General features: G+C 44.2%; 2 protein-coding genes across 5 annotated transcripts in view; one reads left to right on the plus strand and one right to left on the minus strand.

The window, feature by feature from the left end:
• Positions 1 to 22,852, plus strand: part of SGTB (small glutamine rich tetratricopeptide repeat co-chaperone beta) — a 292,085-nt gene that overhangs the window by 170,848 nt on the left and 98,385 nt on the right. The gene's annotated exons all lie outside the window — the stretch shown is intronic.
• The window catches only part of NLN (neurolysin), a 126,725-nt gene that overhangs the window by 57,941 nt on the left and 45,932 nt on the right, over positions 1 to 22,852 (minus strand). For all 4 annotated transcript variants that reach the window (XM_073680224.1, XM_073680227.1, XM_073680226.1 and 1 more), the window contains exons 7-9: positions 12,915 to 13,050; positions 10,786 to 11,152; positions 7,564 to 7,765 (exon numbers count right to left, since the gene is read on the minus strand). In XM_073680224.1, coding sequence (XP_073536325.1) covers positions 7,564 to 7,765; positions 10,786 to 11,152; positions 12,915 to 13,050 — 705 coding nt within the window. The remainder of the gene's footprint in view (positions 1 to 7,563; positions 7,766 to 10,785; positions 11,153 to 12,914; positions 13,051 to 22,852) is intronic.

Raw genomic sequence — 22,852 nt, forward strand, 5'->3', positions numbered from 1 at the left:
GCTTGAAAAATTATTTTAAAATCCAAAATGTTGGCCTACTGCAATGTATGTTCAGTAAATGCACTCAATACTTGGTCGGGGCTCCTTTTGCATCAATTACTGCATCAATGCGGCGTGGCATGGAGGCGATCAGCCTGTGGCACTGCTGAGGTGTTATGGAAGCCCAGGTTGCTTTGATAGCAGCCTTCAGCTCGTCTGCATTGTTGGGTCTGGTGTCTCATCTTCTTGACAATACCCTATAGATTCTCTATGGGGTTAAAGTCAGGCGAGTTTGCTGGCCAATCAAGCACAGTGATACTGTTGTTTTTAAACCAGGTATTGGTACTTTTGGCAGTGTGGACAAGTGCCAAGTCCTGCTGGAGAATGACATTTCCATCTCCAGAAAGCTTGTCGGCAGAGGGAAGCATGAAGTGCTCTAAAATTTCCTGGTAGACGACTGCGCTGAATTTGGTCTTGATAAAACACAGTAGAGCTACACCAGCAGATGACATGGCTCCCCAAACCATCACTGATTGTGGAAACTTCACACTAGACCTCCAGCAGCTTGGATTGTGGCCTCTCCACTCTCCCTCCAGACTCTTGGACCTTGACTTCCAAATGAAAATTAGAACTCTGGGACCTTGTGGAGTGTGTCAATGACTGCCTTCTGGACATCTGTTAAGTCAGCAGTCTTCCTCATGATTTTGGAGCCTACTGAAACAGACTAAGGGACCTTTTTAAACGCTTAGGAAGCCTTTGCAGGTGTTTTTTGTTAATTATTCTAATTTACTGAGATAATGACTTTTGTGTTTTCATTGGCTGTAAGCCATAATCATCAACATTAACAGAAATAAACACTTGAAATAGATCACTCAGTTTGTAATCACTCTATATAATATAGGAGTTTCACTTTTTGTATTGAAGAACAAATAAATTAACACTTCGATGATATTCTAATTTAGTGAGATGCACCTGCATCTCCGAACTAATCTCCTGATATCTTCCCACACGTAACCTCCGGTCCTCCCAAGACCTCCTTCTCTCCTCCACAATATGTTCCTCGCTCAATCGCATCCAAGACTTCTCTCATGTGTCCCCGATCCTCTAGAATTCTGTGCCTCAACACATCCGATTCACTGTCACACTTGGAACTTTCAGATGGAACTTGAAAACCCATCTTGTCAAAAAAGATTACAGCCTGCAAAGATCTCCTGCCACCTCACAACCACAACCCCCCAATCTACTGTCTCCTTTCCCATTATCCCGTAGACTGTAACCAACAAGGGTACCTGTCTGACATTGTTAGTTTGTTCATTGTATTTTATATTTGTATCTTGTATGTAACCCCTTCTCATGTACAGCACCATGGAATCAATGGAGCAGTAAATAATAATAATAATAATGTCTAGTATTTAGCACACATAGCCCCAAAACAAGGCCATGGTTACACTATCAGTATTTGGTCATTATTCGGTCAGTATTTTTTCTCAGGAGTGGGAACCCTAACCAGGTGAGGAACAATCAGAGAAAAGGTATAATAAAAACAAGTCACCAATTCTACATTTATCACCCACTCCTGAGAAAAAATACTGACCGACCAAATACTAATAGTGTGGCCGTGGCCCAAAGATCAATATAGGTCCCATCATTAAAGTGCTTTTTCTTCCCCACTGAGGCCTGGGATTTGATTTTCCCTCTCTGCTTTTCTCTTGACCCCTTGGTCAATTGCCAACAATGCCGTACTTCTGCAAAAGGGATGGCTGAACAGAGAGAATGAGACCGACCCAGACCAAGAACAGAACCATCAATTATAGTGAGAGGCATACGGCCTTAATGTAAATATTATGGTTGTGGTGAAGAACAAAATACATTGGTCATACAATGGATGCTACCTGTCACTTCTGAACACATTTTTTATTTTGTTTTGCGGAGGCAGAATTGGATTGATATACGTAGCAATTAGCTATATGTGGGAAGACTAAACGCCATATTATTTCAGAGCCTTGTACACTCTCCAGAAGAAAATTTAGGGTTATACGAAGTAGCATCTGACAGATCGCAGCAAAACATCTCCAACAAACACTTTGTACTTGTCTTCTAGCTTCTGGCAATGATTTTCCATCACACCAAGAAGAAAGCAAAGAATAACAAGTTGGCTGGCATCGGCTGTTTTATTCCTCATGCAAATTAACGCAAATGATGGCGAGTTATGATTTGCATAAAATATATTAAAATTGACCTGCCAGTTAAATAGTAATCTAAATGTGGGATCTTCTAATCTAAATGTGTCACGTTGGTAACTAACATACCTCCTCAGCGCCGCCCTACTCACCGTGGACACCACGCGGCTTCTCCTTGCGTCAGGCAGCTCCTCCCACCACTCTTTGCCGAAACGTTGATTCCTAGCCTGATAGCACCTTGTTTATGCATTCCTCTATATTCTGTGTCCCATTAACGACCCGGCTTGTTTACCTGTCCTGTCTGACCTCTGTGCTCCTGACCTCGGCTACAGGTATCGAACCTGTACTGCCAACCCTAACTTTCTCTTTGCTCTCCTGTGCCTTAAACCTGTGCCTCTAACCCTTTGGTCAGCTGCTGCAGTCCCAGGGACTGTCCTGGAGTGGTACCTGGTGTCTACTGACGACTGCCCAGCCTATCCTCTCCATCTTAGGCCCTAGTGAGGCCCTAGAATTAGTCACGACCCTCCAGGATAAGCCCGGCCTGTGGCGCAGCGGGTCCACATCCACCAGCGTAACACAATGTTTGATGTGACTGCTGTCACCCCAGGTTTCTGAGTACTAAATCAGCCAAAAAATGTCTGGGTTAGGGTGTAAAGTAAAACTCCAAAGACAACAATGGCAAATCTCGTTACTCAATGTATTCTGCTGTTGTCACTGAATCTCCACCAGCAGTGGGCTGGTGTTTGGACATTACCAGTGACATGCATGCTGCTGCGCAGGTGAACCTCTGCAGCCTCTCCTGTGTATTTTCCTGGCCAGTGAATGTGTCTCTCCAGCATCCTACTTACAATTAGGAATGACCTGTATCATCATCAGACATGTAATAACAGCATTTTGGGATATGTAATTGGCAGGGTTTCTGGATGCAGACAGTTAAGCAAGTCAGAGGTTCAGTTGGGGGAAAACAAAAGAACACTATTGATTTTGTATATATGCTGGTACTTCTATTTAAAAGAGAATCTGTCATTAGATTCATGCTGCCCAAACCACGATTTGTGTACATACGGAGAGTTCTGTCTTTCAACTGGAACAGGGCGAAGCAGGTCGGGGACATCACATCAGACTAGTCAGGTCCTAGTCGGCTGCAATCGTGCAGCCAGACTCTGAGTCAGGCTGCCCATGTTTCGGGCAGCATGAATCTAATAACAGGTTCCATTTAAATAAGTCGATTGACATTACCTGCCGTAGCTCACCTCGTAGTGACAGACGCAAATACAGCTCAACCTCCACGTGTCCATTGCAGAAAATACGGTGAGTAGTGGTACTCATCCTCACTGACTGCACTGATATTTATGTGCCAAAAAGAAAGCCAAACTACCGAGCAATTATCCACATCCTATGCCTTCATATTTAAACACTTCAACATTGCCAAATTACCAGTGGTGCGCTACTTAAATACAGAAAGTCAATGTGAAGCAACGAAGAGAGAAGCGGCACTCACCTAAATTATTTTTCTTAAATGTCCTTTAATCCATAAGATGGGATATCATTGTGGTGCGCAGGAGGATGTGCGGGAGAAGACGAAAGAGGCAGATGTCCATTTTGCGCCTACACTACCCTTCTACGGGTCCATGCAACGATGTCCCATCTTATGGATTAAAGGACTTTTAAATACAAAGAATTTTGGTGAGTGACGCTTTTCTTTTCGTTGCTTCACATTGACTGCACTGATATTTAGTCCCCACTCATTAACCTATTGAGGATCCAAAACCTAGAATCCCTACTGATCTAATGTAAAAATCTGGACATATTTTTGGTGTATAGGTTATAACCTTGTCCCCAATATCTATCTCCAATGAGGAACTCTGGAGAAAATCAGGAGGAAATGTGTAGATAGAATATCTGCAAATATAGGGTTTTATAGGGTGCGGACCCAGAGCAGGGCCTCTCTTTTAGGCATAATTTCACTAACTTATCTAAAAGAGACAAAAAAAGGATAGATGGAGGGATAAAAGAGCAACCGATGCTAAAGGTATCAAGATACCTGAACCACAGTACGCCTTTTCCAACATCCATCAAAGTCAGAGGTATTTTGCATATTCATGGTCATTTGGGAATACATTTATGGCGTATTTTAACTTTTTTTTAAATGAAGTGAAAAGAAAACTAACACCAGTTCGTGTGGAGAAGAAAATAAAATGGAGGGTGGAGAGGTTGAGCGGTAAGGCTATGGATTAAGGAAAAAGCTACAGATCAATGCAGGAGGTAGGGTTAACTACCCCAACCCAGAGTATAATAATTTCCTGCCAACTTATTAGGATGAACAGACCTAAACGAGAACTGAACTTTCAACAAACTTTGCATTACTTGAGCTCTAAAAAGTTGAAGGACATTATAAGTTTCATATGTTCATCAGAAGCATCTCTCTCAAATGTGTAAGCCAAAGCAAACATCTGATCTCCTAGGGACAAGGAGCTGTCCAGTTCCACAATCTCAAAATCCAAAAAGTCTGAAGGAGCACACCTCTATTATCTCTTGTATTTTTTGTGAAAACAAATGGTACATATAGGAAAATGTAAGAAACTTTGTAATATATCTTTAAATCAGAGAAATGTGATTCTTTCTCCACTTATGAGCCACTTCTTCCCCTTTTGCCACCTGTCCCCGGAACGGACCATGCACTCTGAAGAACCAGCTCAACTCTGACTGACAGCACTATGAGGTGTCAGTGTACACCACCTATTATACTCTATGGAGAGGTGAAGGGAGGAATAGTGAGGCACAGAGTGAGAAAACAGTTAGAGAGAGACACAGAAAGATTGTGCCGAGCATTTTATCAAGGCATTTACCTCACCCCAGAGCTGGGTTCATCTCTTACACTACTTAAATACTGCTGTATATTGCCCGCCATGGTGCTGAAGTTTCTATCTGTAAGTTGAGGAAAAAAGGCAGGAATGCACCTCTGTGTGCCGAGTATGGGAGCGTAGCCACCCACCAGCTCAGAGTCAATTGCAAATTGAGATAGAGAATATAAAAGGATAAAACTGGAGAAAATGCAAGACATACAATGGCCAGAAATAGTGTTATTCCTCATGTACACACAAACACAACTGTATTTACTGAGACTGAAAGTTGAGTTACTCACCAATTGTGAACGCCAGCCGACAAAGTCTGCAGGTTTCCTAAAGACTGTTAGCTTCAGCCACTAATTCCCCTACAGAAGAGCCAGAAGTGCATTCCCAAAATCGGGGCTAATTATATGTAAAGCTTTTTGCACAAACGTTAATGGGGTTGATCTGGCATGTCTGGATGCTTCTTTCTCACCATTACATTGCCCTAAATGCCCTTTTTCACCCTGCCCAACTAATCCAGCAATACAATGCAGACCACTGACAGTCTAACTCCCATCTCATTTAAGGAGATACAGCCTGAGGACCGCACATTAGAGGAACGTAGATAACCAAAATAATTGTAGTCTGAAATCTATGCATGAAAAGGTAAAATGTTAACACTCCATAGCACATGTCTAGATCTTGGGATAGTGTAACCTTTAAAAAAGACAATTGTCCCATAAATCCTACATTGCAGATGGTGATAGAAGACTTTATATAAAATGTTAAATCTGTAGAGACAAAGCTGTTCTCCCACCAAGAAATGGGATCAGACAGATGTCACTGCGCATTACAGCCGAGATGGCATCATACTTCACGCTGCTGTTTTAACACTTAATCCTTTTTAAACTTTATAAAAAAAAAAAAAGCAAAAAAATCAGGCAGGAAAAAAATTATTTTAAGTGATAACGTCAGACAGAGCGACAAAACCATGGTGTTTTCCAAAGAATCTCCTGGAGAAACCTCATCTATCCTTAGAAGTCAGAAATTGCCAAGGTAGAGGTAATAAAAGGGAGACACGAAATAACAATGTGTTGCTGTCACGTCTAAAGAGGAATGAATGATTTGCTTTGCATACACCTAAATATAATTTCATGGAACAGGTGGTCCCATAGTCGAGAGTCACAATGAACGTATGTTGCTAAAAGATCATTTATGGTTCAGAATAAGTTTTATTTTTATTTTATTTTTTTATTTATTTATTTTAGGAGTTTTTGGTGTAGAAACTGAGCAGAACTCCCCAAATCTTCCTCGATAACTTGAAGTTTCCACTCCAAAAACTTCGCAAAAAGACTCGGTGTGAACATACTCGAATAGGACCTTTAAAAAGGTCCACTGTGCAGTTTAAATAAAGTTACCTTTATTATACAGGCATGATGATTTTGCAATGTATGGTGCATCTGCCTAAATTGTTTCATTTTTTTAAAATATAAATGTTTAAAAACCAAACCATTTTATGATAAAAAAAGATTATTTTTTTTTTTACTTTTTAAGGGGTTTTCTTGTCTTGTCTTCAGGAACACACAGCTCCTCTACCTCCAGGCTTCCTGCTTGCCAGGGAGCAGTAGGCTCCTGCTTGATTGACAGTTGTTACTGGTGGCATCATTGCACTGCTAGCCCCAACTGTGCGCCCCCACGGCAGCAAATAGAGGCAGCTTTGTCTCTACGTTAGCGAGCCGGATGCAATGATAGTGGCAGCTTCCAAAAAAGCATTTACAAGCTCTATTGGAAAAAGTTTGCAAGCAATGCGTTCCTTGGCTAGGAGACTGGGGCTTTTATTCACGTTGCATGAACAAGCACTCCATTATCTGCACAGAGCTAAGAAGTAGTGACATCACCATTCCAAAATTCACAGGACCGCTGCTATCAGTGATTGGCTACAGCAGTCAGTGACTTTGAGCAGATGATAAAATATACAATGACGAACTGCTTAAGTTTCCTGCCCGCTACAGCTAATCACAGGCCGTAGCTGAGGGAAGGGTGACATCCAACACTTCATGTCTCTGTGCAGACCACAGAGTGGCTGCGTTGGATCCATGACTTAATTTATTATTTTTTCCATATCCAGTTCCCTGGCCAGAGTTTTATAACTGTGCACAAAACTCTTGGCCACACCAAGGGTACACCGAAGCCTCTTTATTTGCATATTAATTATAAGTTATTTTCTCAGGCACCATAACAGTAACCGGTACAGTGCTAGTACAGTTGTTATAGGGGCTAAGACCCTTACAGCAATGTATAAGCCATTTAAATGCATTTAGGAGTTGATGGACTCCCTTTAAAGTAAATATACGAGCCTCATCAGGTCTAGGAAGCCTATTCTAATGGATGCAATTTTCTTTGCGAAATCTGATGACTATTTCGCTTTCAGCTATTTAAATGGCCGAGGATCTTTCGCTTACTAATAAATAGCTATAATACACTTGCACATCCTCTAGGTTTATGTGCATGATAGAACCAATACATAATTGTGACTGTTAATGAGCAATGTAAGGAAATTATCAGATACTGACCTGAGCGCAAATCTGGTGCATCACATGGCCAAACTCGTGAAAGTAGGTTTTCACCTCATCATGCCGGAGCAGCGAGGGCTGAGTACTGGTAGGCTTGCTGAAGTTTGCCACCATAGCTGCTGCGGACATCATCTTGCCACCATCAGGGAGAAGACAGCCCGGCTGTAGTCCAAAACATGCAGCGTGCCCATATTTTCCTTCCCTTATGTTAAGAAAAGGCAAAAATATCAACTAGAGAAACAGGAATCTAGAAAGGTTGAAGGTGAGATAAAAAAATAATCACATGTTGTAAATTACTACATGGCAATCGGAAGCCCCAAGGCCCCATCAGAGGCCTTAAAGAAAGCCTGTCACCTGGTGCAAAGTGGCCACTTCTTGGCCTTATTTTATTCCCGCTATTTTTATTCTGTTTTTTAACTTTTTTCATATCCACTACATGGTTCAACAGATATGGGCCATTTAATTTAGTACTAACTTTTATGGTGTTTGCCAAGAGGGCGTGGCTCACAAGGTAATTATGCAGCAGTCTGAAAACACGCCCAGAGAATACCATTTCCCTTCCCTCTGATAAATGATATAAAAATTAGCACTAAATAAAAAGAGCCATATATCTGGAATGTACCGTGGGACAGGTCCTTCCTCACTAGATGGAGGAGTGGTGGTCACTTTTGTACGCCATTCTCCATTTGATATTTTTCAGTCACAGGCCCCAGTAATTGGTGATAAATTGAGCACAGATGATCTTGTCTGTATGATTCACACTGACCGTTTGTAGTTCTGAACGCTCGCTGCTCCCATTGTAGAGCGGAATGTTCTGCAGCAAAGAGAATGTGAACATTCACGGGAGAACTAGGTCATGGAGATGACACAAGGTCACACTTTCAAGTAGGTATAATAAGAGGCTGGCTCTGCACCATCGTCTCTACAGACACATCGCCCAAACTTGACCTTAAAAAGGGGTTATCCCATGAAACAATCATACCAATGTCCTTAAAGGACCCCTGTTATCGGCATCCTCCTCACTTCTGCGTCGTGGCCACCCCCCATTATCATATATTATAAAAATAGGCAATCAACTAAGAAGGCCAGAAAGCCATCTAAGCAAACCAGCAAAACTTTTTCAATTTTGTCAATTTACCAGATTTGATTACAGATCAAATGAAATCTTATAAAACAACAGAAGGGCAAAGAGGAGGGAAATATTACTGAGGGGGGTTATTACTGTGACAGGCGCACAAAGGGGGAGGGAATATTTATTGTATTGGTGCACAAAACGGCATAATTATTGTGTGGGGGCACAAAGGAGGTTTAATTGTTATTTAGTGGTGGGCACCGTAGGGTAATGATTACTGTGAGGGGGCACTGCTATTTTGTATTGTACTAGTGCTGCATGGGACATGTGGGGACGGCACTATTATGGTTTAGGGGGCACTGAGAGGGGATTTGGGCAACACCATTTTGTGTACAAATAAGAGTTGTGGCCGGAAGTAGTGTCCACGGTAGTCTCTAAAGAAGAAAATGGAAAATGGACGACTACAAGATGTCACCTGTGAGTCACTGGATACAAACCCAGTATAAGCCTGAAGGGTTATAAAAATTGTCTTCTCTCGGGAGGCCAAATATATGTATGAGGCTTGAGCCCCTCATACATCCGCTAAGACCTTAGCAATGCCCCTGGCTCCTAGTGACGCATCAGGTGGTCATTAGTGATGGGCGAGCATGCTCGGGTGTTTTCAGAGTATCTTCAGCGTGCTCGAATGATATGTTTTAGTCACGCCATGTGCATGATTTGCAACTGTTTGACAGCTTTAATACATGTGAGGAATGCCTAACAAACAGGCATTCCTCACATGTATTAAAGCTGTCAAACAGTTGCAAATCATGCACATGGCGTGACTAAAACATATCATTCGAGCACGCCGAAGATACTTGGCGAACACCCGAGAGCATGCTCGTCCATCACTAGGGGTCACTTAAAAGGCCCAATGATGTAATCTGGCCATAGTGAGCAGCCATGAAGCGAGCAGCATGGAAAAGGCCCACAGGCTTTTAGTGACACCCTTCAAAAAGGTATAGAATTTGGACATGCTATTTCGTGGGGGTTATAGTTCACATCGCCATTGGGCACGACTTCCACCCAGATTTGGACATTGGATTCAGTATTTGCACGAGACACTTTATCAATGGGGTCATGGCTATCTTCTCCCAGAGCATGCACGGGGCACTTTTAGCAATAATGCCATTGATAACGCCAAAAGCTAAGTGACCTATGTTTACATAGATTCTCTGTCTCATGAACTTACATAGTATGCGCTCCTGATGAGCCTATTCTAAGGCGAAACACATCCGTGTCGAGCTGAACATACTTTGTACTCTGAGTTTAGTACCTTTTGTATTCTATGTGGGCTTAGTACACCATATAGTTCTGAAACTGCTATTTATTCAGCACATCTGTTATACAACAAGATATCCATCATATATTATATTGGATATTGTCACTACAGTGCCATCTGTTAGACTAATAGTGCATAATAGGTATACAAAAAAAGATGCAATTGTGAAGTGTACTATTTCTTGCACATTTTTGTTGCAATTATGTTTTGCTACAAGCTACATGTATAGATGTATATTGTTTCCGCAGTGCAAGCTGCCAGTTTGATATTATATAATAAATATACAAAGAAAAACAAAATTTTGAGGTATGCCATATATATTTTTAGTATACTCAACTTATCTCCCACTGCAATACTATTTTGCCATAGGATTTTCGTATAGTGATGTGATTTTTGTGAAGAATTCTAGCTTGTTGTGGATCACTGTCCAGAATAAGTGGTTGCCTACTACTCATCCCGTTTTACAATTTCTTTTAGTATTTGTTACCTCCCACAACTCATCATTGTACTAGGGTCACTTAGGGACCATGAGGGAGAGGCGTCGGGGAGAAGGCGCTATTTCCATCTCAAGAAGGTGCCAACCTCCGCTGGCAGGTAGGGACGAGTCCAGTGGTCATTATAGGGTAATAGTCTCAAACTACCTGGTTCTGGTTTTATTATCACTTTGGGTATGGTTACATTTTTTTGAGAAATTTTTTGGTCATTTTAATTGATAGCAAAAAATAGTGATTTTATGTGTATGATCTGTGAATATATCGGCCATGAAGCGACAGCGTGGGGAAGGCCCACAGGTTTTTAGTTACACCCTTCAAAAAGGTATAGACTTTACCTTGGGAATAAGTCCAGGTAGAACTGTCCCAGCAGGTCCCCTGTTGCGCGGTCATACACGGCGTACAGGGTCACACTTTCGTGCCACACATGAGGATTCTCCACACGCTCAAATCGCAGTCCGAGGAGCTCTTGGTAAATGCACAGGAGATTTTTTGTGACCGTCTCCATCGGGAAATACTCCTGCAGTTTCTCCTGATCTACGGAGTACTTTGTCTCCACGATGCGGGTGAGGTAGTAGTGCAGGTCCCAAGCGTTGATTTTACCATCAAACTTCACAGCTCTGTCTTCACACTCCTTCGTTTTCATTTGCAAAATTAGCAACTTTTCTTCTTCGCCTAAAGGCTGTACCTTACTTTTCAGATCATCTATAAAAGATAAATGGCTTTAAAGCAAATTTCCTTGCTCAATTTTTAAAGGGGTTTTCCATCACTTCAATAATGATGATGACGACCTTTCCTTAAAGGGGTTGTCCCCTCTCAGTAAATGAATGTTCCCGGCTGCAGGTGACTATAAAGAAACAAACTGCACTGTGCTCGCCTTCTCTGGGTCTAGTTGTGAGTCTCCCCCGATGCTCCTGGTTCTTGGCATTGGCGTGAAGGTCAATCAGTGAGCTCGGCGGCTCTGGCGGTGTAGATGGAACAGCCCCTTTAAAACCATTGAGTTCACCGATTGGCTGCTGTGGTGTCAAAATAATGTCAGCAGCATAGCCAATGCCAGACACCAAGCAGCGGCCAAGACTTGCCAATGGACCAAGCAAAGGCGAGTACAGCTAGGTTTATTTCTTAGAGATTAACCTGCAGCCAGGGATATAGAGATAGATATCTTTATATCTATCCCATATTCTTCAGACTATAAGACGCACTTTTTTCCACCAAAATTTTGGAGGAAAGTGGGGGGTGCGTCATACAGTCCGAATGTACCTCGTTGCTGGGGGTGGGGGAAAGTGGCAGAGGAGCGAGGCAAAGGAGGCAGGAGCCGCCTGCTGCAGCTAACACTGTGCCCGCTGCTAAAAAAAATGAATATTATTCACTGCTCCCCACGCCCATAGGCATGTGGAGCAGTGAATATTCATTCTACTTAATAGCGCGCACAGTGTCAGTCGCAGGCTATCATGTGCGCCCGCTATTAAACAGCAACATTCATTACTCCCCACGCCCACGGGAGTGGGGTGTAGTGAATATTCATGCTCTTTAATAGCAGGGACACGTGATTGCCCGGCCGCTGCAGGAGTCGGCGGCTGCGGTTGACCCTGTGTGCGCCATTAAGGAGAATGAAGTCACTACTCCCCATGCCCATAGTCCGAGCGTGGGGAGCAGTGACTATTCCGGCAGCTCATCTCAACATGTGAGGGCGCATGGCAGTGACTTTATGCGCTGCTCACACGGTGACATCAGCTGCTGGCAGCAGAACAGGACGCAGCACTGGAGCAGAGGGAAGGCAAGTAGAAACCTTTATATTTTGTGTGCAGCGTGATGGGGATGAGGAGTGCCATCCATGCCAGGATGGGAGACCATTTATACCAGGATGGTGATATTAGTACAGAATTGGGGGACATTACCCCTATAACAGTGTCAGCAGCAGTCCCCCTCCCCCAAAACAGTGCATCAAGACCACATTTTTTGCTTGCTATATATTATAGTATATATATTTTTTTTTTCCAAAAGGGAGAGCAGAGAAAGCCAGAAAGCCACTACCAGACAGCTCTTATCTAACAAAAGGGTTGTACACCGAAATTTAAACTCCACGACATCATCAGGAAGAGTCGGGAGACCCCCACATATATTAAACTATCATCTGAGCACACTTATTGGTGGCTTTGCCTGCCTTTTAACTGAATGTATAGAGGGCTTTTTGGAATAAGGCATTAATATCAGATTGGGGGGGTCCGACGCCCGGTACCCACACCAGTTAGCTGTTTGCAGCAGCTGCAGAGGACGGATGTAAACAATGTACAGAGCAGAACACGACCGCTCCTTTACACCGCTCAGCTCCAGCTAGAAAAACTGGCTAACAAGTAGGCATGGCTTCAAAACCAGCACAGAACTTCTTGCCTATATTTATATTTCCTACACAATTGTTAAAATTATACATAGCCAGCTGCTAGAAAATCCCTTCCCTACAACTTACCTAGAAAGCCAGATACATTGCTGGTGTTTTTAGCGGTGTTCAATTCAAGTACAAAATCGGCATGTGTCTGGTATCCCAGAAGCTCGGACAGTCTAGACCGGAGGGTAATCAGTTCTTCAAGTATTTTAGTGTTCTCCTAAAAGAATAAAAACTTGTTAGAACATAAAATATTGTATACGACACGTTCATTACAAGACATCTGAACACTTAGTGAATAGTGCGGTTGCCTTGTAGCAACATGTGCAAGAACTTTTTAAGTTTCTTACGCTAGGCAGGGTTGTGGAGTCGGTAAGCCAAACCTGCGACTCCGACTCCTCAATTTCCCTTACACTGACTCTGACTCCCACATATATTGCTTGTATTTAAGTGAAAAATTTATTGTAGTACAATGTGAACATCAGACATTTAATCATTTTTATGATACAATAATCAAGATATTTAGATAGAACATAATATATATTTATTGGAATACAACTTTAGAACACAAAAAACTGTAATAAATTGTAAATATGCAATATCGATTACATATACAGTACAGACCAAAAGTTTGGACACACCTTCTCATTTAAAGATTTTTCATGACTATGAAAATTGTACATTCACACTGAAGGCATCAAAACTATGAATTAACACATGTGGAATTATATACTTAACAAAAAAGTGTGAAACAACTGAAAATATGTCTTATATTCTAGGTTCTTCAAAGTAGCCACCTTTTGATTTGATGACTGCTTTGCACACTTTTGGCATTCTCTTGATGAGCTTCAAGAGGTAGTCACCGGAAATGGTTTTCACGTCACAGGTGAGCCCTGTCAGGTTTAATAAGTGGGATTTCTTGCCTTATAAATAGAGTTGGGACCATCAATTGTGTTGTGCAGAAGTCTGGTGGATACACAGCTGATAGTCCTACTGAATAGACTGTTAGAATTTGTATTATGGCAATAAAAAAGTAGCTAAGTAAAGAAAAACGAGCGGCCATCATTACTTTAAGAAATGAAGGTCAGTCAGTGCGAAAAATTGGGAAAACTTTGAATGTGCCCCCAAGTGCAGTTGCAGAAACCATCAAGCGCTACAAAGAAACTGGCTCACATGAGGACCGCCCCAGGAAAGGAAGACCAAGAGTTACCTCTGCTTCTGAGGATAAGTTTATCCGAGTCACCAGCCTCAGAAATCGCAGGTTAACAGCAGCTCAGATTAGAGACCAGATCAATGCCACACAGAGTTCTAGCAGCAGACACATCTCTACAACAACTGTTAAGAGGAGACTTTGTGCAGCAGGCCTTCATGGTAAAATAGCTGCTAGGAAGCCACTGCTAAGGACAGGCAACAAGCAGAAGAGACTTGTTTGGGCTAAAGAACACAAGGAATGGACATTAGACCAGTGGAAATCTGAGCTTTGGTCTGATGAGTCCAAATTTGAGATCTTTGGTTCCAACCACCGTGTCTTTGTGCGACGCAGAAAAACTCTACATGCCTGGTTCCCATCGTGAAGCATGGATGAGGAGGTGCTTTGCTGGTGACACTGTTGGGGATTTATTAAAAATTGAAGGCATACTGAACCAGCATGGCTACCACAGGATCTTGCAACGGCATGCTATTCCATCCGGTTTGCGTTTAGTTGAACCATCATTTATTTTTCAATAGGACAATGACCCAAAGCACACCTCCAGGCTGTGTAAGGGCTATTTGACCAGGAAAGAGAGTGATGGGGTGCTACGCCAGATGACCTGGCCTCCACAGTCACCAGACCTGAACCCAATCGAGATGGTTTGGGGTGAGCTGGACCGCAGAGTGAAGGCAAAAGGGCCAACAAGTGCTAAGCATCTCTGGGAACTCCTTCAAGATTGTTGGAAGACCATTTCCGGTGACTACCTCTTGAAGCTCATCAAGAGAATGCCAAGAGTGTGCAAAGCAGTTATCAAAGCAAAAGGTGGCTGCTTTGAAGAACCTAGAATATAAGACATATTTTCAGTTGTTTCACACTTTTTGTTAAGTATATAATTCCACATGTGTTAATTCATAGTTTTGATGTCTTCAGTGTGAATGTACAATTTTCATAGTCATGAAAATACAGAAAAATCTTTAAATGAGAAGGTGTGTCCAAACTTTTTGTCTGTACTGTACATTATATATCACTATGTAATAAACTATGTAAGTGGCAAAAAACAGTTTTCAACAAAAACATACTAAATAACATTTGTGCAGTCTATGAATTTGTTCTAAGAAATAGAATTGCCTCCATCAGATCCTCCTTCATAGATGACCTCAAATCTGACCTAATAATTTTAAGGCTGGAGAGCAACCTCTCTACACTAACTTGGGTTGGAAGCAAAGCTGTAACCACATGGGCAACATCTCTAACAATTTCCGGGTATAAAGGAGTTGCCTCATGCACAGTCAGTTTTGATGAACGGTTGAATTTTTCTATTTCTTTGAGAGCAAGTGAAACATTTTGCTGAAATATGGTCAATCTGCTTGCTATAGGAGACGGAGTGAAATCTTTTTCCTTGCGGCAACGCTTTGCCTGCTCTGTGTCATCCAAATACTTGTCAAAGGCAAACTCCTCATCTGATGAGGATGAAGATATGGCAGCAGTAGCACTGTCAGGACCCAAGTCCTCTTGCACCTGGCAGTCCTCCTGTAGGCCACTCACGCTGTTGATCATCAAGCAGTATACAATGACTTGGGTCCACATAAACAGCTGCCAGAAAAGATCCTAGTTACTTACCGGTAACGGGATTTTACAGAGCCCATGACAGCACCACCTGAGAGAGGGTATCCGCCCACCAAGGACAGGAACCTACTGAATAAAAAGGCGGTACCTCTCCTCCGCATCAGTTTTTGTTTGAGAGCATGAGAGGGCCTCCAAAGACAGGTTAATACATAACCACCACCTCAACATATGTACTAAACACCTTAAAAAAAGTGCACACCACAGTGATAAAGGGGAGGGAATTAATAGGGTGCTGTCATGGGCTCTGTAAAATACCGTTACCGGTAAGTAACTAGGATCTTTTCCCCTTCTCCCATCACAGCACCACCTGAGAGATTTATAGAGATCAAATACCAGAGGGAGGGATCACCGCTTGCAACACCCTTCTACCAAAGGACAGATCAGTAGAAGAGGAAAGGTCAAGACGGTAATGTTTGTAAAATGTAGCAGGGGATGACCAAGTTGCCGCCTTACATATAATGTCGATGGGCACATCCGCCTTCTCAGCCCAGGAAGCAGCTACCGCTCTGGTGGAATGGGCCTTCAGGTTCTCAGGAACCGGCAGATTGCTAGAAGAGTAGGCTAAGGTAATAGTATCCCTGACCCATCTAGCTATGGTCCCCCTTGTAACCTTAAGTCCTTTCCTAGCCCCCTGAAAGGATATAAATAAAGCGTCACTCTTTCTCCAGGCTTTTGTCACTTCCAAATACTGGACTAACACCCTCTTAACATCTAAGGTGTGAAGCTTATGTTCCTCAGAATCCCTAGGATTAGGATAGAAGGAAGGGAGAGTGATTACTTGCGTCCTATGGAACTTGGAGGCTACCTTTGGAAGATAGGCCGGGTCTGGTCTTAAGATTACTCTATCCATCCATACTTGAGTGAATGGATGGTTAACGGATAGTGCGTGTAAGTCACTGACTCTACGAGCTGATGTCAGGGCCACCAATAGCGCAGTCTTTAAAGTTAAGATTTTTTCTGAAACCTTCTCTAAGGGCTCGAAGGGAGGTTTGGTTAATGCTTCCAGAACTAAATTAAGGTCCCAAGGAGGCATTCTTGGAACAGGAATAGGTCTGGATCTATGACAGGCTTTAATAAATCTAATGATCCATCTATTTGCTGCCAAGTCATAATTATACAGTGCCCCCAGAGCCGATACCTGTACCTTAAGAGTACTGGTGGCTAGTCCCATGTTTAACCCCTTCTGGAGGAATTCTAGTATGGCCTCAATAGGAATCCTCCCTTTGGCAGACTGACCCGAGGTAGACAAGAACTTAGCCCAGGTTCTACCATAGATTCTAGTTGTTATCGGCTTTCTACTTGCTAGAAGGGTAGTAACAAGATCCGGAGAAAACCCCCTTTGCGTCAATAGCGACCTCTCAAAATCCAAGCCGTCAAATGCAGGCCCGCTCTTTGGGGATGACAGACTGGGCCCTGCCTGAGGAGATCCGGGATGTCCGGAAGAACCCATGGATCTGCTTGGGACATTCTCTTCATCCAAGTGAACCATGGTCTCTTGGGCCAGAACGGGGCGATCAATATAACCCTCGCCCGTTCCTCTCGGATCTTCCTCAGGATAGTAGGGATCAGTACTAAAGGGGGAAAGGCATAAGCTAGAGTGAAATCCCACTGAATCTGCAGCGCGTCCACCGCAAACGCCCCCTCTTTTGGATTCAGGGAGCAAAAGGTTTCGGTCTTCCGATTGTGTCTGTTTGCAAACAGATCTATCTGGGGCTGTCCCCACCGATCCACAATCTGCTGAAAAACGGCTGGATTCAACTCCCACTCTCCTTGTTTCAAGATGTGACGACTCAAGAAATCGGCCTTTATGTTCTCTTCCCCTTTTATATGCAGTGCCGAGAGCGTAACCAGCCGACTCTCGGCAAACCTGAAGATCTGATCCGCTATTAACATCAGAGGGAGAGACCTGGTACCCCCCTGATGATTGATGTAGGCGACTGTTGATCTGTTGTCTGACATTATCCTGACGTGAGGACCCTGAAGAACAGAACTGAATTCTTTTAGCGCGTTTCTGGCTGCCAACAGCTCTTTCATGTTGGAAGAGAGACTTGTCTCGCTGTCCGACCAGAGGCCTTGTACAGAACGATCCCTTAGGTGAGCTCCCCAACCTTCCGCACTTGCGTCTGTTGTAATTGTATCCGACACCTGGAAGGTCCAAGGAACCCCCAAAGATAGGTTGACCGGAGATGTCCACCAGTCCAGGGAGTTGATCACAACATCTGGAAGAGATATTTTCCCATTCAGGCGACCTTTGAGCCGCCTGTCCGCTGCCAGAATCTCCTGTTGAAGACATCTGGAATGGTGCTGGGACCACTGAACCGCCGGGATGCAAGACGTCATTGTACCCAACAGAGACATTGCACTCCTCAGGGTCATGGTCGGATTGCTGACAACCTGAGATGTTAGGGATCTGATCTTCAGTTTCTCTTCCTCTGGCAGAAGACAGGTTTGGTTTTCTGAGTCCAGAATGAGACCCAGGAAAAACTGAACCCTCTTTGGTTCCAGCCTTGACTTCTCCAGATTTAACAGCCAACCTAGGCGTCTTAGACTGGCCATGACGTCCGCCAGGGCTAGAGCACAGAGTTGACTTGATCTGCCCACTACTAAGAAGTCGTCCAGATAAGGGATGACCAAAATATCTCTTTCCCTCAAGTGCGCTGTGACCTCCAGAATGATTTTTGTGAAGACTCTCGGCGCCATGGAAATGCCAAAGGGAAGAGCTGCGAACTGAAAATGCCTTACGTGCCTGCCGAATTGTACAGCTACTCTTAGAAACTGTTGATGATCTGGCAAAATCGGGACGTGGTAGTAGGCGTCCTTCAGATCGAGGACGCACATAAAACAGTCCGGAAATAACATCTTTATGGCCGATTTTATTGTTTCCATCTTGAAAGGCCTGTAGATTAAATGGTCGTTCAGTCTCTTTAAGTTCGCAATGGTCCTGAAGGAGCCGTCCGGCTTCTTTATTAGGAAGAGAGTCGAATAGAATCCTCTTCCTTGCTCGGGTGCAGGTGTTTCCACCAGAACTCCTTTCATGAGCAGAGAGAGAACTTTCTGCTGTAAGGCTATCTGTTCCGCTAAACCTCTGGGGGCTGATATTTTGACAGTGTTCTTGGGCCTGCTTTTGAACTCTAATGTGAGCCCCCTCCTGATTATCCCTAAGATCCAAGAATTGGATGAAATTTCCTTCCAGGCAGGCAGGAAGTGGGACAATCTTCCTCCCACCTGGGGGGAACTGTCACTTAGGGGCTTTCTTATTCTCGGAGGAGGGACCCCCAAACATGAAGCCTCTGCTATACGGCTTTCGGTCTTTCCAGCTACCTTGGTCTCTGGGAGCTTTACTGCGGCTGTATTTTCTCTTCCGAAAGGAACTGTTAAATCGGGAACCAGACACCGTGGGAAATCCATGTTTTTTGTCTGCGGCTTTATCTAGGATGTCATCTAGACCTTTGCCGAACAAGAAGTCCCCCTCACAAGGGATTGAGCACAGTTTAGACTTTGACTGCACATCTCCTGGCCAGCTCTTGAGCCTTAGCGCCCTACGGGCTGCATTAGAGAGGTTTGCAGACCGGGCAGCCAGCCTAACTGAATCTGCCGATGCATCTGCCAGGAATGCAGCCGCTCCCTGCACAAGAGGAAGGTCTGATAGAATTTTCTCCCTGGACACATTCCCCCTGATCTGGTCTTCCAATTGTTGAAGCCAGATCATCATAGATCTAGCAGTGCAGGTCGCTGCTACTGCCGGTTTAAGGGCCCCTGCTGACGACTCCCAGGTTTGCTTAAGGAAGGACTCCGCTTTTTTATCCAGCGGGTCTTTTAAGGCTCCTAAATCCTCAAAGGGCAGAGTGGATTTTTTTGAAGATTTTGAAATGGCCACGTCAATCTTAGGGCTTTTGTCCCATTTAGCCGCATCCTCATCCTCAAAGGGGTACCTCCGCTTGGAGGATGACGGCAGCTGACCCTTCCTCTCCGGTTTCTTCCATTCCCTTTCTATCAGAGATTTAATCCTGTCATTGACCGGGAATGAGCGTCTCCTCCTTTGGTCTAAGCCCCCGAACATAACATCCTGGACTGTTCTGGGCACTTTGGTATCGGTAATACCCATAGTCCCTCTGACGGCTTTAACTAGTCTCTCAGTATTATCAACCGAAAAACAAGGTCTGCCCCCCCCATCATCATCCGAAGACTCCGATGACGATGAGGAGTGATTAGAGGAGGAAGGCAGTTCTCTCGTAAAACAGGACTCCACTGATTCCTCTGATTCTGAAGAAACTAGTTTTCGCTTCTTCTTTTTGAGTGAGGTTAAGCCTCTTAAAGACTCTCTGACCTCTGTCTGGATTAGATCCTTTAATTCTAAAGAAAACCTGGGGGACTCCTCTGCAATGGTTTTCTGAATACAGTCCGAGCATAGGTTTTTGGCATAGGAGGTGGGAAGACCGATTTTGCATAAAGCACACTCCCTGTTTTTACTTTTAGCACTACACTTCTTCGCCTCCTGCCCCAATAAATAAAAGGAGAAGGAGGAAAAGAGAGAGAGAGAAGAGCACAATATTCAAGGTGAGACTTTCACGAAGATCACTCACCACACTGCCGTTCAGACTAGGGTACCGGAGGCGGTGGTTGCCGTTCACATGAGGGCTCCCATCTGGCGGAGGTGGACTGACGAAGTCTTTTCTGACCAGTCTTGCCGGAACTCGTACGCCCCTCACTGCTGTGACTTTGTCGATGGGAAGATTCCCGTTCCATTTGTTTGAGCTGCTTGCGCTGCTTTGATGGCTGTGGCTGCTGCTGTACTTCCTGTGGCGGTGACAGCTGCTGCCCAGGTGACTGCGGTTCCTCATCCATCATGGCGGGGATGCAGACACCGCCATCCTGATTGCTCCCCATCCTTAAAAGCAGTAGGGCTCCACCTCCTTTAGGCTCCTCCCCTTCCGGCAGCGTGCTCATCTCAAATCTCTTTTTTTTTTTTTTTTAATTTTAGCCAGCTGGCGCGCTACCCGCAGATCCACCTGCCTCTGCGCGTGCGCAGCCCAGCGGCACCCGGCGTGCTTGCAGCGGGATGACAGCTTCCCACCCGCGCATGCGCAGACCCGGTTTCCGGCGCACTCCGTGATAGGGCGCGTCAGCACCCCGCGCGTGCGCAGCCCGGACTTCCGGCGCGCTCCGTCACAGGGTGCGACGCGACCCCCACGTGCGCAGCCCGGAAGACCTGCCGGCCGGCGCGCTCAGTTCATCTTTGCGAGGCGCAGACCCGGCCGCAGGCCCCGGCGCACGCGGGGAGGAATCCAAAAAAAAAAACACAGCACCTCCTCCCCACAAGCAGACCCGGGCAGCAGCCAGACGGGCTGGAAACAGGGACCATCTGCTGCTTCCACGGCCTCCAGGCCGCACCGTCCATAATCCAGGTACGTGAGGTACCACCTGGTGAGGCTCCCATCAGGGACAGGAACCAAAAACTGATGCGGAGGAGAGGTACCGCCTTTTTATTCAGTAGGTTCCTGTCCTTGGTGGGCGGATACCCTCTCTCAGGTGGTGCTGTCATGGGAGAAGGGGAAAAAATTTATTTTCCAATAGCTGTGTCTCTCTCCGTTTCATTGAAGCAGAAATGCCATCTGCGATTAAACCTCTTTGGGACAGGCAAAAGAGCAAGTTCTTCCACTCCCTTATGAAAATGCCAGGAGTTAAATCCTCAGCTTGTAATTTTTTAGTCACTGTAAATGGGTGATTAAGCAATTCCTTCAATTCAGCCACCTGACCTTCATTTAGGGTTACCTGAGGGTTCGCCATATCTATAAGAAACGGTTTTAGTTCAAGCAATCGCTCAATCATTAAGTGCTGCCCCACAGAGTGGCTTGATCGACAATTGCCCCTTTACCAGCACGTCTCTTCAAGATGGAATCTTGCCCCCCCTGCCCCTCGCTGGCTACGGCCATGATTCACACACAGCGTTTTTGCGGATCCGTTTTTTGCAGTAAAATGCAGCGTCTCTGGGCATCCCAGCAAAGTCAATGGGTTTCAAGATATGACATTCAGACACATCGTTTTGTGAGGATCCGTTTTTGGGCTCAAAAACGGATCCTCACAAAGAATGAGCATGTCAGTTTGTTCGGCATTTTTCTAATCTGCTTTTGCTATTGAAAACATCTATGAGCTCAAAAACCTTTCACGTGATGCGGTTTTTTAAAAAGCTGATCTGCTTTTGTAGCTGAAAAACGTATCCTCAAAAGACGCAGCAAAAACACTGTGTGTGAATGTAGCCTTAGATCAGGAATAGAACAGTCATTTATAGGACATTTCATAACTTTCCCAAATTCCTATGAAAAAATATTGAGCACATTCTGCATTGAACTACTGTACCCAATTTATTATATATTTTAGGAGTCGGTCCATTTTATACCGACTCCACCAAAATGAGCACCGACTCCGACTCCACAGCCCTGATGCTAGGCTTTTAAAACGTTTCCACAATGTCAAGTTGAAGCAATAAGTTGGCATACCCCTTATTCACATTAATATAAACTAAAGCACGGATTCAAAGACATTTCACTTTTACGACTTTTCATGTTTTTCACGCCAAAATCTTGGGCAGGACGAGGGTTTGACGCCACAGCTCATCTAATTAGTCATATTCATGATGAGCTGTGGTATTTATCACGCCAGAAAGATTACTCCAGTCATGGACTGGAGTCAGATTTGTGGCAATGTACATGGAGGCGCATACCGCTTATCAGAGGCCTCTTAATGAATCAGGCACCTCTGACAAGAGCACACCCTCTAATCAAGACCGACGTGAACATTGCAGGTCTTGAAGAATCAGGGCCATAGTTTTTCACAATTTTTGATTTTTTCTCCTAATTGCCTCTCTTACATTTACATTTGCTGCTTTTATGATTGTGCGTCGGACATGGTCAAAACTATGAATCCAAAATACAGATCCATATTTTACACTATTACAATGTCCATATGACAAATATGTATTTGTAGATCTTTAATATGGAAGAAAATGATGCACTCTGTCCTACTTCTCGAGTACTGCAGTTGAAAAGGTGTGGTAAGCTATATAAGAGAGAAAAGGAAGGGGTCTGCAGCACTACGGAGAAGCAGTGAGCTGTTGGGAAACATAGCTTTAGCAGATAAGAGGGATCACCCATTCAGTTCTGTAATTCTAAATGCACAGAGGGGCATAAGAAGATGAAAAAAAAAC

This window comes from Phyllobates terribilis, unplaced genomic scaffold (assembly GCF_046119375.1).
Source record: "Phyllobates terribilis strain yellow unplaced genomic scaffold, ASM4611937v1 Scaffold_1__5_contigs__length_1240528914, whole genome shotgun sequence".
Taxonomy (NCBI): domain Eukaryota; kingdom Metazoa; phylum Chordata; class Amphibia; order Anura; family Dendrobatidae; genus Phyllobates; species Phyllobates terribilis.